Source organism: Parasteatoda tepidariorum, chromosome 1 (assembly GCF_043381705.1).
Source record: "Parasteatoda tepidariorum isolate YZ-2023 chromosome 1, CAS_Ptep_4.0, whole genome shotgun sequence".
Taxonomy (NCBI): Eukaryota; Metazoa; Arthropoda; class Arachnida; order Araneae; family Theridiidae; genus Parasteatoda; species Parasteatoda tepidariorum.
In genome coordinates, this window is record NC_092204.1 from 4588109 (window position 1) to 4608939 (window position 20831).

General features: G+C 29.5%; 1 protein-coding gene across 1 annotated transcript in view; it reads right to left on the bottom strand.

Annotated features, from left to right (window-relative positions):
• Positions 1-18246: 18246 nt before the first annotated feature.
• The window catches only part of LOC107450408 (proton-coupled folate transporter-like), a 12585-nt gene continuing 10000 nt past the window's right edge, over positions 18247-20831 (bottom strand). The window contains exon 7 of the mRNA XM_043051405.2: positions 18247-19269. Within this exon, the coding sequence (XP_042907339.1) occupies positions 19164-19269 (106 nt within the window). The 3' untranslated portion in view covers positions 18247-19163. The remainder of the gene's footprint in view (positions 19270-20831) is intronic.

The window sequence follows — 20831 nt, forward strand, 5'->3', positions numbered from 1 at the left end:
CATCCTTCTTTAAACAGATTCTGATTTAAAGGAACTTAAGAGTTGGTAAATTGCAAAAATATATTACCATAATATCAGTATTTTCCAGTAAATACATGTTTTTGCATCACTTATCCACTACTTTCCTGATTGCTTGCTCAAATTTTGATTTCAATTTTGATACTATAGTATTTTATTTCGTAGACTAGATTGTTTTATTTATTGTGTGATTAACTAGAGTCCTGTGGCAAAATTTTCTCGAGCTTTCTGCGACTTACCTTTCTAATTTTAATATCTTTCTGCAAGATACTAATAAAAATAACAAATATGCATGTTGCTAATTCAAAGTAACAGAAACGTCAACTTCAAAAAAAAAAACTATTTCAAATTAAGTAATTTTTTAAAAAAATAGTAATATTTTAATATTATGGGCGTTATTCTAGTATTTTGTAGGGGAAAAACACACTGATTATTCATTCTCCTTTTCGTATATTGTAAATCGTCATCACATTTAAAAAATTCATGAAATCCATAGCAGAAAAAGATTGAAGTACCGAAAAAAAAGATCGGCGAAATCACGCGAATCCGGATGATGAAAAGGGTTACTATATGCGTATTTCCAGATTCCGTTGTTGTAATAAATAGTATTGTATAAAAGATATCGGATTTTGAAAACTATGTGAAAATCAATAGTAATGACTGCATAAAAAGTTTTAGAACGAAAATTTCTGCAGAAAAGAAACCATATTTTTTACTTTATTCTTTGTGTTTCATTATTCCACTCCAATGTGCGAGAAAGGCACCTTTTGATTATAATTCTGAAGAAAAGATAAATCTTTCTGCAATAACTCGGTAGCGTTCTTCGACAATGTCGCCAGGATACTGCCACTGGGAACTCGAGGTTTTTTTTTATTTTTACCTTAATGATGCAAGTGACCTCTTTATTCTGTTTAATATTACAGTGGTTGCTGCCACCAATGAATTAAAAAATCAGTCTCTCTTTTTTAAATCATTTATGCTAGAATGGACTTTATCAAAACATGCTAAAACTATCCTTTTATAAAATCATTACTGCTGTTTTGATAAGAACAAAATATTTTTAGGCATGTATTTAAATAACAAAGAGCTCAGATTTTTTTGTCTGAATAATTAGAAATTTTTTATGTTTTGACCAGAACGACAAATTGTCCCTACGTACAAAAAGAACTAAGTTGTAAATGTGATTTACATCTAGGGAAATTGAAGTGTTGTACGTTTGATAATGTAAAAGAATCCTTATGAAAACTGCTCTAGAATGCCTGTCATCATTTGATCGTTATTCACTCAGTAAGATAAATCTATTTTCAATAGAAGTTGGAAAAGCAATTTGTTATATATGAAAGGAATTTTACATTAAAGGAAGTTAAAAAAAACTTTTAACTCGTGTAGAATCTTAAACTTTGCTAGTCAGGCATAACCGCTTATAGTTAAGAACTCATCCTGTAAAATAAAATTTTTAATTCTTGTTTAACTAAAATGTAAATTATGTAAAATACAATCTAAGCACAGTAATTAATTTAATTGTTAGTGCAAATTTACTTTGCTGATAAAGCATGGCCGTTTTATTTTGCTGATCAAGCATTACTGCTGTAAAACTCTGATTTTACCAAGAAGAAAAGATAGTTCAAAATATTTTTTTAAACATCGTATAAAATATATTTGGTTAAAGAAAAAAACTCAATTTAAAATATAGCGCTTGATTCTTTATTTCTTTGACTTCTTGGCTATTGAAATTCATATATATATATATATAGTACAGTAGGGAACCGATTATCCTGAACGATCGGGACCATTGCTATTCCGGATATCTGATTTTTCTGGTTTTCTGAATCGCTACAAAAAGCCGTTTTTTTATTGTTAAACCCAACTAAAAAAAAAATTGTTTGGGAAATAATCTTAAAAAGAACAAAAAACCATGAAGTAATACACTAATGATTATTTCCAAAAAGACAGTAAGGTAAACATCTTTCAAAAAAGAAAGAGAAATCCTAAAATCTTATGAAGAAAAAAAAATTATTTTTTAAAAATATGGTTGGAAAATTTATCGAATTTCGTTCTGGTTTTCTGATTTCCGGATAACGAGTTCTGTACTGTACAATAAATAAATACGAAAAGGGAAAATTAAGAAAAGCAATAAGTTTTATTTACTGTGCGTAAGCTGCAAGTATATGGAACCCATAAAATAAGTTCAAAAAGTAAAGAAAACATAGAAAAAATTACAATGAAAAAAAGCAAAAAAAAATTTTTTTTTTTAAAGCTCCTTTTTGCGGATATAATCATGTAAGCTGATGAAGAGATTATATATTTTTTCCGGATTTTTATTAGTTTTTTTTTCTTGTTAAAAATAATTTTTTTTTTCTCTTTTTACGTTGTAATTTCTTTCATGTTTTCTCTACTTTTTGAACTTATATTAATATATATATATATATCACTTTTATTTTTATTTGCATTGGAAAATTTATATATATATTTAAAATATAGTTGTTAATGTTGTTAACAACTGCTGCAATTTTTATAATCAGCGTCTTATAAAAATTACCAAAGAATCTTTTAGTTAATCCACTCAATGCATTTTTCTCCCCAAACTCTTAAGTTCTTTTAAGTTGTATCATTTTTTTTCTTCTGTGTTTATAATCATTCTATGTTTTTGACACTTTATAGTATATTTTTGGTTTTGATCAAAGTATTAATTATCATGTATTATTACCAAATTGTTTCAACGCTCTCTTCTTTTAATTTTTTTGCAATCCATTAATGTCAGTTCTTTCGGTTTGTTCATAAAATACATAGATTGGAACTCTTTTTTTCTATCATATCTATTCAGAAACATTAAAATTTTTAGGGAAAAAAATAATATTTTAATTTCTTTTATTATATTTCAAACAGAAATATAAATTTTTAACTCATGATCATAACTCAAAATGTTTTTTATGATTTTATCCACAACAAAATGATATCAAATTCAGTGACCAAAAAAAATGTACCTTCTTTGTTGGTCTCTTTGTTTAAAAGTGCTGAACTGTCTGTTGTGAATGCTCGAGTGGCAACTTGAAGCCAACCTAGCTGCAAATCAATGGAGGCCAGCTTGCTTGAGAAATTAAGACGACTTGTGCACAATACTGACCGTAATCATGTTGTAGGTCATGAAATTCTGGAACCTTAACCTCTTTGAGCCCCCTAGTAAATAAAAATATGGTGCATAGCGTTTTTAAAAGATACATTTTTATTTTTGTTTTTTAAAAGCCATTATAGGTACTTTTTACATTGGGTCTTTTTTAAAAGGTACTTAATTTTCCTTTTTCGAAAATGAGATTTTTTTTTACTGTGTCTAATTTTTGTCACGTACTAAGCAAAAAGCATGACTTTTACATTGTTCTTTTCAATGTTTTCCCAATTCATTCAACCATAATCCATTTTAGCCTACCATTGATCTGTAGCTATGGCGTGTGTGAATTACTCTTATTTATCTGACAAATTTTAAAATTCTTCTGATGAAATGTATTTTATGGGCAACCCTTTTAGTTCTGGCAATGGATTTCTAACTAGAGATAGGAGAAACAATTCATATTTATATGCTAGTCATGTTTATTTTACATTTGTGTTGTTATTCTGAATCTTACTTAATTAAAATTTATTTTTCTGAAAAATATTGGAAGTAAAAAATTCAAAGTTTTTTTTTTCTTATTTAAGAAATTTTTTTAATTGCTAGTAATGTCGATGTTTGTCTTATTTTTGGCTCTAAGCTGCTGTTGGATTCAATTAAAGAAAAATAATTGAAACTTCATATTATGTGTCATTTATTTGCTTTAGAGATTTTATTTGTAGAGATGCCAACTAATATAAATTCTTAAACCATTATAAAATTTCTTCTACAAAAGTCTATTATTTTATGTATAACACACACATACATACCTTATTACAGTTGCTATGTAAGGTTCATTGTTTTTTATTACAATATTTTATTTGGTTATACTTACGTCAACTTATTATTTGCTACATTTATATTTTTGTTCATTAACTCTTCTATTTAAAATTTTGATGATAAAAAAAGTTGTTGTATTCAATAATCAGAGGTCTGTCCGCGGCAAATTTTCTACCGTTTAGCTTTACCTTCACAAATTCAACTTGAAAAAAACGGTAGTTTCACAAAATACTTTTAAGAAAGCAAGTTATGATACCTCCCCCCCCTACCTTCTTAAAATTTTGATGTTGTATCCTCGTAAAAAGGATAAACCCGTGTTTATTTACGCATTTCAATTTGCAATGGAACGTTTCCCATGGATTGCTATTATGATGTAGTAGAAGAATTCGCTTCCTACACGGTTTGCAAGAAAGGCACTTTTCCTCCCCATGCCTGGTTGAAAGCATGTCGGGATTCCAAAACACCATGGGGGAAACGGAACGTCAGCTACTCTGTTCCTTAATTGAAGTGGAGGGAAAAGCGGCAGTACCATGCAAATCCCGTTCTCGTTGCAATCTACGGAGAAAAAAAAGGAGCTTTTCTGAGTAAAAGGAGCTCTTCTACAAATAGGTAGCATGTGTTTCGTCTGTTAGTGCAGTGTGGTAAGCCTAACCCATCTCTTACGCCATATGAAAACAAGCTTTTTTTAAAAAAAGAAATGACAAGGCTGTCCCTCTGACAAGTTTACTCAAAGGCGAAATTCAAACTTTTATTTTTTTTATAAAACATTTTTTTTCTTCTGTGAAACTTTTTTCTCTGTGACCCAGTCGAAAATGTTCTCATAATGAAGATAACTCTTAGTGCTAGTACTGTTAAATGTATGTTTGCATTAAGTTGAAATTTAACTATGGACAATAATTTTTATGAATTTTTAAATTTGGACACAATTTTTAGCCCTAAATTTCACAATAGCAAAATTGTTTTTGAACAAACGGGAAAAATATGTATAGAAATTTACCAGTCATAAATGATTTTTATTTGTAGTGACAATTTTTGGAAATATTTTCTTATTTTACCATATTTTTGTGTTGAATTTTTAATATGATTTTTAATTTTCACAAATTAGGTCTAAATTTTCACAAAATAGGTACCTCTTAAAAAAACCTAGACAGATCCCTGAGAGTCACTCATTGGCTTCCATTTGTGCAATAAAATGCCTTTTAACCCCTTAAAGATCGGTTAATTTTCAAGAAAACAGTCATGAAAGTGCCTATTTTTTGGGTTTTAGTATTTGTATTACATATTTTATTAGTGCTGACATCAAGTTTAAAATAAACTAACTATCTACAATTACCATGAAAATATCCTGGTACTGCCATCTGGTGTGTAAAATGAGAAATAAAGTGTTTTCCGGGCTAAAGATGAATTAGTTCTATTCTTTTTGGCACGTTACTACTGAACACTCCAGCCCGTCAATATCACGGGAGCAAGAATTAGAGGTGAACCCTCACCCTGTCATTTTCACGGGAGCGAAAAGAAAGGGGTTAATGAACAAGACTATAAAATTGTTTGATTGACTAAATTTCCCTTTAATGCTTAAAAATCATCAAATTTCATGAGATTCTTTTGTATGTAAAATTCATTTGAATGAAAATTATAAAAATTTTCCATGAATTATGAAAAAAGACTTTTCTTTCTGTGGGCATCTCTACATATACCATGAGATTTTTTCAGTTTTCGTAATCTTTCATTTTTATTAACTAAATGTTTAATTTGTTTTTATATTTGTAACTATGTAAAAAGTTTTATTTTATCTTGATGCATACCTGTTTAAATTATATTGTTTGATCATTATTTTTATAAATAATCGAAAACTGGCCTAAAGTTGAAACTGCTTAATAAACTATTTAATAAAAAAAGTGCAATTTCAGTTTTATTATTAATCTTAAAACAATGTGGTTAGATATAAATATAAATTTTCAGAGCTTTGAAAATTTTGTTTCATTTGATGCAAGTGTTTCCTACAGCAATATTTTTCAGGACTGTATAGATATAACTTTAAAATTCTGTACTTTAGGATAAATTATTATTGCGTAGCTGCCAACTAACTGTACTGGATATTGCCGGATTCTCCTGGTTTAATTAAAATTCTTCTGGTTTTTGTACGTCATAAAAAATTGCTTATTGAAATGGAGTTTTTGTACAGATTATTACTTGCTTGCTAGAATATTTGAATAAGTATTACTAATACATAATGAAGCGAACCTCATTTATTAGAAATCAGTTCAGTGTATTTTTATTCAGAACTCTTTTTTTTTTAAATAAATAGATAAAAAGAAATCTTAACTATCTTTGATGAATTAAATGCCTATTAATATTCAGAATTATAAGTAAACTTAATACATATCATTTCTAGTATGTTTAATGTCAATCATAACTGGAAAATATTGCAGTTTTCCTATTTTGATTACTGTAAAAATTCCCGATGTGTAAAATATTTAGTACATTATTATTATTTCGTAAAATCTACTGGATTTTTTTCCTATCAATGTTGGCAGCTATGTTATTATAAAAGAAAAGTGCTTTTTAACTTGATAGATCTCTCTTTTTTGTGTGAATGCTTCCAATATAAATAGCTCCTTTATAAATAATTGCTTATATACTAACGCACAATTGCTAGAGAATGCTTCATAGTTGTACCAACTCTTAATGTTATGCAAAAATACCAGTACCTGATTCAATATAACTTTAAGGACCAATAATTCAAAATTTGTTTATAGTTGCATTTACGTGGCTAAAAACTTTTATAGAGAGTCACTTTTTGTTAAGCATCTTTTATCTCACGCTTGTGAAGTAAAAAAATTTCCTTAAATTTAAAGTTTCTATCCAGAAATTTATGTTTAATTAATCATTGTAGTTCTTGCTTGCTAGAAACTTCATATGAGTTGGTTGTCAACATATTAATAAAATAAAAAAATAATAAAGAAACTTCCTTCAAAAAAATTAATTTTAAATACTTACTGCAATTGCATTGATGACTTCATTTGATTTTTTTATTCTGCACATTTATAAATGAATTTTAAATTTTAGTTAATGGTATTTTTCTGAAACAGCGCAATAACTTCTATGCTTTTTAAATGGGACAGTTGTAAATATTTGCTTTAATAGTTTGTGTTCAAATAAACAATTACCGATTGGGATTGTTCTGGTTATAGAAATTAATAAACATGAAAGAGAGTTAATATTCTTTCTGATTTGTTTGTAAAAAGAGGAGATATTTTGTACTCTCATGAGTTTAAAAATTTTCCTTCGATTAAATGCTTTCTTCAGGAAATTTATCTCGTCTTAATTATCGCTTGCTCGAAACTTTATATGAAGTGGTCGTCAACATATTTTTGAATCTTCCTTCGAAAAAAATCTTTTTAAATACTTACTGCAATTGCATTCATTCTGCGTTTGGTATAATAAAAAAGTGCTAAAGATGCAACACTTTGTAATTATGTATAAAATTGTTACACAATACACACTATAATAGTTAATTTTCAAGGTAAAATTATTGTTTGTTTAGTTAATACTTGAGCAGCATTTTGCTTATTAATTATTAAAGAGAGTAAAATCTAAACTAATGTGTGTTTTTATTTAAAAACCTAAAAGAAAAAACATTTGAATAGAAAATTTTTACGTTTTCTAGATATTTTTTTTCTGCACATTTATAAATGAATTTTAAATTCTAGCTAATAGTATTTTTCTAAAATAGCGCATTAACTTCTGTGCTTTTTGAATGGGACAGTTGTAAATATTGGCTTTAATAGTTTGTGTTCAAATAAATAAATACCGATTGGGATTGTTTTGGTTAAGGAAATCAATGATTGAATGAACATGAGGGAGTGTTAAGATTCTTTCTTATTTGTTTGTATAAAAAGAAAATATCGATTCACCAAAAAATGGTGCTTAGTAGTACAGATTGTGCAATCCTAGTTTGAAACATTGGTGCTTGAACATTGTTATTTTCTTTTTTATTCTAAGTATTTACATATTTGTTAACTTCATTCATTTCTATAGTGTTATATCAATTTGTTAATTATGCTTTTTTTAATCGTGTCTGCATGTTAATTTATTTTTAGCTTTTACTCATTGTTTACTTGTTCTAGCTACAAATAATATTAAGAAAGGTGTAATCTAGATTATTATTGAAAAGAAAAAGATAATTTTTGGGGGAAAGAGGGAATTAAAAATCAACATAAAATAGTATAATTGCATATTTTGATTTAATGCATATTGTTAAATAAAATGAAAATTTATTACTCATAAAACTTGGAAATAACATTGTCTAAAGTACTTAATCTTTCAACTTCTGTTAGCTCTTCCGCAATCTACTCATTTATAATTAGTAGTTACGTGAAAAGCTCTGACCAAAGCTCTTTCTAACAAAAATGTAAGTTTCTTTTTTTATTAATATTTTTTAAAAAATTTCAAACAGTATAATATTTGCATAGTAAACAAATGGCTTCTTTTACCCTTTTATTGCTTGCAAGGATAAAATAGCTGGTAAAACTTTCAAAATTAAGTTAAAAAAACTTGAGCATCAATTATCATAAATTTCATTTCCTGATAAGTTGGTATTGACTTTCACTTATTTTCACTCAAGAATAATGTTTGTAATAACTTTAAAATTTGACTGCAACCCTAATTATTCAAAGCTGCAAGTCCGCAGTTGTTAAGGCACATTATCAGCTGATGAGGTCCAGCTTGCTTGCTAAATCAACACTGTTAACCATATACTGCTGCGTTCAAAATGTGATTATGATTATGTGATTCACCTTATTCTAATCAACAATACGATAATCATATCTTAGATTTTTTTTTTATGATGAATTAAGGGCACTAAATTACTTTTGTGCAGAAATGTTTGAAGCATATTTACTATGTATTGAGATTATTCAAACCCTACTTAAAAAATATTTGATCAAGGAAATCTCGGACTTCGATTCGAAATTTTGAGTAAATAATGGTTTGAGAGAATATTATTTAATTAATAATTCAATTTCATTATTCAATTTCTACTATTAGTTCACACTCTCCTTATATCTTGTTCAAATTTTTTATCGTTAATTAAATTTTTTATCGTTAATTAAATTTTTTATCGTTAATTAAATTTATCGTTAATTAATTTTTTATCGTTAATTAAATTTTTTATCGTTAATTAAATTCTTTTTATTCACCCACTCAAGTTCAAATACATTTTTTTAAAACTTGTAGTGGATGACACTTAATGTTAATACAGTTTTTTTTTTTCAAATATTAATTCATTCATTAAATTTAATTAATCAATTTTAGTTGTATATAGGAGAAAAAATTTTAATTATTTAATAAAAAGTAACTAAAATAAAAATTTTATTTGTTGACCTAAGGCTTGAGCTATTATGAATAGCTGTGTTCAATTACATGGAACTGTTAAAGCTTTCTGTTCTATAATTCTAAAATTAAAATTCATTCTTTTGCAATAAAATTTGCCTTAAACATACTTATGTAGAACAACTTTAAAAGTTCATTACTTAAGTATAATATATTTTTGCCCACCACAAGTCCTGACGTATACATCAATCTACACAAAGTTGTTGCTTACAAGACTTGTGACTTTTCATTAAAAAAATGGCTTATTATTTATATTTCATCATCATCAATGACTCGACAACCCAGGGTGGGCCTTGGCCTTCCTAATTTTTTTCCAGCCTAACTTCTTTTTTGCTAGCGTTTTCCATTTTTTAAAACCAAAAGATCTTTTTTTAGACCATCTATCCATCTCAAATTTGACCTGCCTCTTTTTTGTGTGCCAATTGGTCTGGCATTGACAACTTTTCGCGGTACAGTCTTCATTAATTCGTATAACGTGCCCATTTCGGGGCTGATAGTGCTCCGGAAAAAATCCGGATTTTTCGCTAACAGTGATCCGTAAGCTTCCGGAGATCGAAGGTCCAGACGTTTAAAAAAAAAATCATTGATCGCATTGATTCCGAAAATCATATTTTCAAAGGTGGAACTTAAAAACACAGTTTATTTTATTTGTTTGTAAGGAAGAGCCAGATACTTTACAAGCTTATATTCATGATTAATATTCATTTTTTTTTCCCATCAGTAAATAGTTATTATGATCGTTAACTCAAGAAAGGAAGACATAATTGTAAATTTTAATTACTTCTCCAGGTCATCATAGGTATGTGTAAATGGTGTAGGAATTTGTAAAATTTTAAATATATTTTAAGTAAACCAAGAAATATTGAGAAAAAGGGAAAAAACCTTGCTTAAATTTATTTCTAATTTTTCAATTTAAGCTGTTTTTTGTTTTGTTTTTAAACTCAAGAAATTTTCCGGAATTTTTGACTTGGGCTCACAATTGCCCCTGCCATTTTATTCTTTGTCTTTTAATAAGGTTAATAATGTCAGGTTCATTATATAAGTCATGTAGTTTTAAATTTATTCTTCTAAGCCGCACACAATTATTTTTTTTTTATTTCCTCCAAAAATACTTCTCGAGACCTTTCTCTCAAAGGTACCCACTTTAACCTCATCCATGCAATATATGGCCCTGCATATATTAAAATTGATCTTAAAAGAGATTTATGTAATAAAACTTTTCTTTTCCTATTATTTATATTTACTTCATTATATTCATAGAAATTCATATGTAATTAAAAAGTTACTAAGCAACATAAGTAAAAACATACAAAATAGCTTTTGTAATGAATCTTCATCTATCATTTTGTCTAATTTTAAAGTAAAATTCAAAAATTAATCCATCAAAAAAATAGGCTGCGTGTAAGCAGTTTTGATTCTGGCAAAGAAATTTAACACCACCTCAAAATTTGTAAGCTACAAATAATTTGTGGTTGCCCCCTTTTACATGGTGGACACTACAAGATGAAAGCTTCCACATGGTGATGACCACCCTTACTGTCAGCAGATGGGTGATAAGGATAGACATACCTGTTGTTTTTTTAATGAAGACTCTTGTATTTTACGTCATCTCCTGTTAACCTGTATATTCTCAAATTTCTCCGTATTTGTTGAAGAAATTTTAAAAAAAATAATTATTGTCTNACAAGGATAGACATACCTGTTGTTTTTTTAATGAAGACTCTTGTATTTTACGTCATCTCCTGTTTACCTGTATATTCTCAAATTTCTCCGTATTTGTTGAAGAAATTTTTAAAAAAAAATTGTCTATAAAACATCCGCTAATGGCAAAAATACTTCTCTTATTACTCAACAGATGGTGCTATTGCTAGTACTGCAGTATGTTGAGTGTTTATAGTTTAAGTAATTATAAATAATGATTTTAAAAAAATCTTCTTTAGCTTAAGATTTATGTGCATATTTTTTACTTCGCTAAATGTAAGTGCTTATATTATTTCCAATTTTGAATTTCTCTTTTTTAATTACATGATTATGCACGATGTATCAAAACTTTACTCGTAGTCTAAAAAAGGTTGATATTAAAATCTCCGTTATTTTATTTCTCCAATGTTGGCAGGTATGGATTGATATATTAATGAAGAATTAGAATGCAGAAAGCCTTATGTTTCAATTTTTGTTTTGTGGGGTATCTATTACATTGAAGAACGAAAAACTTGTGCGAGTGCAGCCTTAGCCAATTTGTAAAATTCTAAGACATAATCAGGGTGCATTAAACTCACTTTGTCCACTTTTGGCAGACAAATGTACTAAAATGAAGTTTCAGGACTTGAAATACTCATTAAATTAACTCAGCCTTTTGTATAATAGAGAACTACGTGTCATTTAAAATGGAGTTCACTTTGTGTTTCTTTTTATTATGTAGTATATTAAACATTGTTCGTTCAGATTTTGAATGTTAAGGTAGTGCTAGGATGTGAAAATGGAATGTTTTTCAATAAGGGCTAACTTAAGAAGTTAAGGGAGTCATTTATTTTATTTGAATTTTCACATTATATGTTGATGCTACATTATGTAAATCAAATCATATGTGCAAATCAAAACTGCTCATGATGTTTAATAACTATGTTAATAGTTATGTGCATTTAAAATACATTAAATATGTGTTCCGTTCCCTTCCTGCAACACGGAATCTATCCCGTTTTTTAAGAGATACAGCAAAATCAACCAAATTATGTAAGATAACTTTTATTTTTACTCAGAAAAAAATGATATATTATTTCAATTTTCTATCTCAATTCCTTCTTCATTTTGATTAAAAGGCTTCTTGAACTCTTTGAAGCACTGTGCAAATCAGGCGTGCGTAGAACTGTGCCGTTTTTCATCTTTAAGATAAAGGACAGATTGTAAGCATTAACAAGCTTCCTAAAACAGGAAGAAATTTAGAAAACTTCCGGTGTATCCCTCCGCTTAAGTTATGCTTACGAGGTGTGAACAGGCTTAATATTCTAGGAAGTTTTTATGTAATTTATATATTCTAATAGGTCATGAGCCTGAAACAAATTTAACATAATTGGGTATACTATAGCCTACGTCACAGGTAGTGTTATTCCTACTAAATTTAACCCATGAACGGCATTTTCTGCGAGCCTAACTTCAAGCTACAAATAAACAAACGAAGTGTTTGATCGTTTAAATAGCTGCTCGCCAGATTTTATTGCATTATAAAGAAAAGTAATTGATATTCGATTTTTGATTAATAATTGAATTATGTGGATAGTGGCATAGAATTTAGCATTGCGTCATGGTAAATGTTATTCCTACTAAGTGGAAGTAGTTGTGTTTTTTTTATATTATACCCAATTAGTATCACAACATAAATAAAGTTTACATAATACGTTTGCCTCGATTTGAGTGTTATCCCTTATTTGACTATATTTGTGTAAAGTATTATGTGGGTAGCAAACTTGCGAAAATTCATGTGTTGTTTGTTTCGTTGAAAGTTAGATTGAAAGAACTCGTTATATTGAAAACATTACAAATATTGAATGATGCTTTTTTTTCTTCCAATATTAGGCTTAAAAATCGGTCTGAAGTAGTAACGCGGAAGACTTACAACGTATTTTAACCTCTAGCGCCACTTGCGCTTAGCTTTGCACGGCCATCAATCCATATGAAGTAACAAATTTAATACATTAATAAAAATAAATTGCTTGGTCTCTACCGAGAAATACTTGCAACACAATGGGATGCTTTTAATTATATTCATCTAAAGGGACCCAAAGTTTATGATTAGGTATGGTTATGCTAACTAGAATAATGTTTTAAGAGTTCTTCATGTTCATCTACAAAGAATGTAGTTTCACTATTTAACTAATTTATATTTTAGAATAATTTTTGTTTCATTGAAATTTGTGTTACTAAATCAGTTTTTGATGCTTGGAGGATTTTTGAAATTTGAACAAAATCAAGACAAACTTATTCCAAAGTAGTTATCACATAATTTTCCATAAATTAACACATTAGGAGAACAAGTTTTGTATGAAAAGAGTTATGTTCAAAAATTATGGATAATTGACAGTGTAAAGCTAATAATCAGATGACGCTGGAATATTGGTCATAACACTTCCGGGTTCCTACTGGTTTTTACGCCTAAGCTTGAAAAAGCACGCCATCTAATAATATTTTACTTGTAGTGCTTTCAATCTAACGTTTTTTAATAATTTGACTTACAACGAAACAAACAACTAAAGAATTCGGAACACTTCGCAAGCTTGGTATGATGCTCTCCTAAAAATAACAAAAGGCGCTATTTACACAAATGCAATCAGACTTCTATTTAACGAACTCCCATTTTTCCGAATTTCTCTATTTATCGATTTTTTTTTTCGAGGAACCCAGAACTTTTTGGGAATTTCTTCGTAAAATAACTTCCAAATAGCTAAGTGAATCTTCTATTTACCGAACTTTTCTTTGAGATTCACTTTTTCCCAAAACATTTTAAACTTGTTAACGCATTTTATGGGGGAAATGACCTTGAATTGTTTTTCATAGCCACTTAAATTTTAGAGAAAGCAGTAAAATCCCTTTCCCCCTTTGTTTGTATTTCAAACGAAAAACTCTGACTAATTAACAGATTTTATCAGTAGTAATTAAACTTAAGAACGCATGTGGTAATGTATGTTTAAAATTACTTTTATAATAAATGCTACTTTAATTGTAATAATGCTGCTTTAATTTTATACATAAATTCAGGTTTTTTAGTTGAAAATGTATGTAGCATGTATTAGATGTTTTGCTCTATTCTTGCTTACCATGCAGATTTCTTTTATGGTTAAGATTTAAAAAATAAATAATAGATACTAGTTTACAAGATAAAGGTATGTATCAATTGCTATTTTAATTATGTCTAGTGTTCATGAATTTAAAATCTGTTTTGTGTTGTTTAAGTATTTCAAAAGGTGATTTTTCTATTTAACGAATCTAACTTATTATCGAGGCTTAGAGACTTCGTTAAATAGAGATCTGACTGATAGCCAAATAAGCGATATCTTTCAAAACAGGGTAAACCTTGCATTAAATTTATGTTGAGATATTAATTTTCTTAAATTTGTGTTAGACTCGCAAATTGTTAGAATTTATGCATTACGGAAAACTCTAATGAATGGTAAAATTACGCGTAAATTTAAACACAATCATAAAACTTTTTTGAATACCAAGCCTGTTCACACATCACCTCATCAGCGGAAGGATACACCGGAAGTTTTCTGAATTCCTTCCGGTTTTAGGAAGTATGTCATTGTTTACATTCAGGCAACTGATGCCATAACAAATTTAAATGTGTGGGTAAAAAAAATACCTGATGTGATTGATTTTTTTTTAATTGTTTGAAAATTTTAATTTATATTTTGTCAAAAAAATTTAAATTAGAATAAACGTTATTAATTTTAAAATTTCAAAGTGGCAAACTTTTTGAAATTTTAAAAAAAATAAAATGAATACCTAGTTATAACTTAACTAGTTGTGCTGAAGTATTGAAAAATACAATAAATCAATTTTTTAACTTTTATTCTTGAATGAAGATTTACTACTCTAGTTCATAAAATAACACTTTATTATAATAAAATTAAAATATTTCGTGAAAGAATGGTTAAACAGTGCCTTTATTGGCATCTTGTTTATTCTTTATTTGGGGAATCTGCATTAAATATGAATGCTACATATTCATTCAGTGTATTTACTTTTTGCAATCTATTTGTAGTTTGTCTAATGTAAGAACTCTCCTAGCCATTCGTCTGGACCCGTTGCGGTTACGAGGTATAACTATTTCAAGTAGGGGTGTGGGGTCGCAGTTTAGGACAGATTTTGGCTCGGGTGGACGAGAGAAGGGTAATCTTTTTTTCCGGTGTGAAAAGAAGCTACTCTTGTTTCCATAGTAGCCAGACGGCCTCAGACTTTGTAGCGGGGGGGAGTTCTTACCTTAGACAAATTATAAATGTATTTTTCTTTATATGTTTGCCACTTTACTGGAGATGAAGCTTTAAATGTGTAAATAGTGTAATAATAATTGTTAAGGTATTGCACATTATAGGATGATTTTTATATATTTACACTCCTGTATAATTTGCCAATCTACGAAAAATTCCACTGTGGATATCTTAATAAAAAAAAAACTAGTCTCGAGAACATTCTGGAAAAAAAGCACGCCCATTCCATACCTCTGTAATGTAAATAACAATTCAATTTGTATTCTTGTGTAAACTGATCCATTTATTCTATTGTGTGGAATGATATATCAATGTATTGAAATTCAATTTTTTTGAATAGGAGAAGTGTGTATTGTAATTAAATTCACAAATTAAAATATTGTCTACCAATAAATAGCTTATATTTTGAATGTTCCCTGCTTCATTTTAATGGTTATTTCATTATGTAGACTGATCGTAAAGACCCAGTAGATGTCAAGCATGAGTGGCTATGGACAACATCGAAATTAAAAATGTTGGAATAAGGCACACGCAAAAATTTATACTGCTTTTATCTATATGCATTGATTGCTAAAAAATAATTTTTTTACAAAATGAGTTCTGTAATCAAGCATAGCTGCTTTTGCAAATTTCCCTATTCTCTCAATTTAGTGAAAGTTTCGTATTATAATGGCATCTTATTCAAATAGTTTACTTTTATAAAAATTTTAGTTGTCTGTGCCGAAAATGTGTTCACTTTCAATCTAATGCATTGCAATGGATGATTTAAATTGTTCCAATACTCAATAACAGCTTCAAAGTCATACATACAAACTGTATTTCAAAATCTACCCTTGTCACCCTGTATTCAACAGTGACGTTTGTTGTAATTATTTAACTTAGATTCAGTCCCGCAGTGGACTGATTATAAAGACACAGTTCCCAATAGAATACCGAAGTCGAACATCACTGGCTGAGGTCAGTAAGCGGGTGGGTGACCACTCTGATCAGCCTGCGAAGGGACCGAGAGTCGCGGTATCGGTCCCCGTTAACCTACCGTGAAGTGCTTTACTTCACGCGTAGTTGGCCGGGCTACCAAAGCAGAGGAGCCAAATTGCGACAGCATGTCTTCGGATCATCGTCAGGGAGATGTTCCCTGATTGTCGCCAATAGCCTACCTAGGTACTATCATTTTACTTGGCTATTAAAATTTTTAATTTCGAAACCTCTTTTTGGTTTCTCTCACTGCCCTTTTGAAAAATAGATAACTTTTTATTTATGAGCTTTTAATTTATTATGAAAATTATATTCGCTGTTAATTCGTCCCTTCTATATAAATTTCATTTAATTGTATGTTGCATAGCGTTTTTAAAAAGGTGCTTGTTTGTGATTTACGTTTTTTAAAAGCCCTTTAAGAAGCTTTTTTTTAATTCGGGGTTTGTAAAAAGTGCTCAATTTTATATCTTTTAAAGGGAGATTTTTGTCTTCTCCGTGTCGATTGTCGTCATAAATTACAAAAAAATTCGTACTTTTCACAATTTTCTCTGCAATATTTATCAGAAACTAGTTATTTTATCATGGCTAAAAATGTTTTGGAATTTTATTGATTTTATGCTCATAAATTAAGAACTTTTAACGATAGAAAAAAATAATTTTTATTACTACACAGATCCTAATTATGATTTTTTTTTTTTTTTTTTAGGAAGTGATTGAAAATATTTTTTGAGTGCTGAAAGGGGCTTATTTTTTGTTGAAAAATCTGGCTCAAAAAAATTAAGCTTTTGAATAAAGTGAGTTTAATTAAATCGAGACAATGACGTAAAGATCTTCCAATATACTATAAAGCATCACAAAACTGCAGTTNAAAAAAATTAAGCTTCTGAATAAAGTTAGTTTAATTAAATCGAGACAATGACGTAAAGATCTTCCAATATACTATAAAGCATCACAAAACAATCGTTTTATTTTCCTTTTTTTAAAAAAAAATCTGTCGTATACTCATTTTTTAGTTCAAAAAACCATTTACTTTAAATATAAAACGTAAAGTGTTGCAATTTTTCCTTTCCATAAATAGTTTTAACTACTCTAATGGCTGGAATAGTTTGTTTTTCCACGGTAAGGGGAAAAAAATAGCTACTACACAGGGACACACATCATCCAACCATGGTCAAGCACTCAGCCCTTTTTCAGGGCTCTAAAATAAATACACAGAAACATTAATGTATTATGAAATTTTTATTAATATCATCAATAAACGAAGAAGAATATGAAAATATACATATGTAACGTGTTAAGTAATAGTATAAACGCTATCAAAATACAATGAATCGCTACTCAGGAAGGCAGGACTGAAAATATTAAAACCAGTTTGATTGCCAGAGGAAATAGAAAGAATGCGAACTGTGATTATTATAAACACCACGAAATTTCATCACGATAAATTAAAAAGTAGAAATAAGTTGTAATACTTAGAATTAAGCTTCAGTTTGTTATGTCAGGCAATCAAACTGGTTTTGATGTTTTCAGTTGTGATTCTCTAGATTTTGAAACTATTAGTCTTCTTTTATTGCTTGGACATTAATCTGTAATTCCTAATGTATACGCTTTTTTAAAACTTTGTTTTGCAAGATTCTAAATATATATATATTAAGAGTAGTAATTATGCAATATCATATGTATTTAATAACGAGAAATTGCAATGCATTATTTTAATTTCTCTTCCGTGCCCCCTTCTTTGCAATTCATGGAGAAGTGTTCTCGGAGCCTTGGACTAAGATATGCATTTAAAATGTATGAAATGACAAAAATGGTCTTTCTACCTTATATCATTTAATTGTACTCTTAACTCAATTTATTTTTATTTCTGTAGGGTAACAAGAGTAAAAATAATAAATAAGGGCTCCATTTTGCGTTAAAATATTTCTAACATAAAGACTTCTGTTATACAAATTTTTGTTTTGTGTGATTGTTATGCCAGACAAAATCAAATATACTCATTCCTGATTTTTCAAAGTAATCTCGAAGCACAACAGTCACAGACTAATAGTGTGGAATGGTATCCATTCTAGTACTATCTATGAACATAACTGGATACAGCGTCAGGAAATACAGTTTGTCTTCATATTAGTGTCGTTATAAACAAATACAATGTTCAAAATGGCGGAATTAAATGTTATTTCAATAGTAAACTGGTGAGAAGGGAGGGAAAAGACTTAATAAGTAGTAACAATAATAATTCTCCTCTTCACGTCAAAACGCTGCTGGTTATTACTTCTTTTAACGTATCTTTTTGGAACGTTTGTTTTAGAAATCGTAGACAGGAAATTCTCTGGTCTTCCATGCAAAGAATATAGAGCGAAGCGCCCTCTGTATTCTTTGTTCCATGTAGGTTTATTTTTCATACGAATGTCTAGCTAGTTATACTTCTTAATATTTTGGCGGTAGTAAACTTCTCATATTTTAAAGTACTCGTTACATCGATATCGAACATTTTACAGTATGGTAATTAAAACCTTTTTTTTTTCTCATTACTTTCTAGTGTTTGGTTTAGAAATAGAGCGTTTGTTTTAAAAATTGTAGACAGGAAATTCTCTGGTCTTCCATGCAAAGAATACTGAGGGGAGCGCCCTCTATATTCTTTGTTCCATGTAAGTTTCTTTTTCGTACCAATGCTTTTGATTATTTTGGCGGGTAGCAGACTTCTCGTAATTTGCAGTACTCGTTATATCGAACATTTTACAGTATAGTAATTAAAACCTGTTTTTTTACTCTCTCCATTCTGGAGCCACATCAACTACGCACTTGGCAATGTTCAAATTTAAAAAAATCCTCGGAGTGGCTCGTAGTAACAGTGGAATTGTATTTTATTATGATTTTTCAGGTTCTTCCTCGAGAGTTTTGTATTTGGAGGAGACAGACTCGAGTTCTTTACCGTAGTCTCCAACGGACACGGTTGGAAGTCTCATGATCCACCTGAAAAGAAAAATAAACGCAATTGTATACAATAAATATGTCAATTATCAAAAGAAAATTAAATTGCAAATGGTTCCCACTGCTCATTAAATGTTAAATACGGTTCCTAGTAGATCACCGGAGTCATGCATCACTTGCAGTGGTCAGAAAGCGCGTCAGCCTGCAAAGAGACCGAGAGTGCGGGATTTCGGACCTCATTAAACTGTTCTACCGCAAAGTGCTTGACTTAGTGGGCTACCAAAGAAGAGGTACAGTGGGCTGGGAGGTTCTCATGCTCATTCTCTTCATGTAAATCAAATGCGGATTAGTTTCATCAAAAACTTCTCCGCGAAGGCAATTTCTCCCAATATTTGATCCAGGAGTCACCTTGTCTTCTGGATTAGGTTCAAAATTACAAGGCAAAGGAGTTGAACATTAGTAGTTGTAAACCCAAAAAATTGGCTGTTCAACGACGGCTTTAAAGGTTTTTTTTTTTTAAAAAAACGAAGAAAAAAAGATGACTGTGATTGAGCACACATGTCTATCAAGGAATAGGAAAGACAAGGGGCAGATGGGTACAACCCGCCAAACGCTGTATCTTCGTGCTGTCCTTCTACTTGTCCAAGGTTTATAAGCCTTAATTGAGCACACAAATGTACCAATCAATAAATGTGGACGACTCAACTTAAAATCTTCAGTGTTATTAGGGCTTAAAAATGTATGGACGAAGAAAATCGTCTCAAATGGTATTTCGAAAGAAGTAAAGGTAAGTAAACATATTGTCTCCTTTTTAAAATGCTGTTATTTACGTTATGCATTTTCCTTTCAAATTAACTTAGATTTCAACGTTTAAATAAAACAATGATTTGATTTGTTCATTTACGTCGCACAAGAGCTTCACAACGAATAAACTTTGAGAAAAGTTATTATTAAACCTGTTAAGTAATATTTTAGAGTTATTTTTGTGGATGTTCAATTTAAAGTATTATTCATAGGATTTACTGGATGGTCAATATTATTCAGAATTTTTGTTTTATTCTCAACTACGCGCTTCATTTCATTTCAATTTCTTCCAATTATTCGGATAGGAATTTTTGACCATAATTCATAGTTGCTCTTAGCTTTCGACCCAAATATTTAGGTCCATTTTCATGAGTCTAAAATGACCTATTCTCTAACCAGGAAAATTTCAGTAAAAAAATGCGTCAAAACCACGTTTACAGCAAATTTGTCAAAAAGTTGGTTTATGACGTCATTCTAATACAATTTATTACAGAAGAGTTTTAGAAAAGTTATTTTGATTATCGAAATGCGGGTTTAAGCAATAGAAAGAAGTATTAGTCAAGCATTTATTTTACTGAAACTACAGTCTCAAGCTAAATTATTAGACGCACTGTAAGATTCTACATTGTTCATTTCCGTCGCACTAGAGCTGCACAATGGGCTATTGGCGACGGTCTGGGAAACATCCCTGAGGATGATCCGAAGACATGCCATCAGAATTTTGATCCTCTGCGGAGGGGATGGCACCCCCGCTTCGGTAGCCCGACGACCTGCACGCGAAGTCGAGCACTTTACGGTAG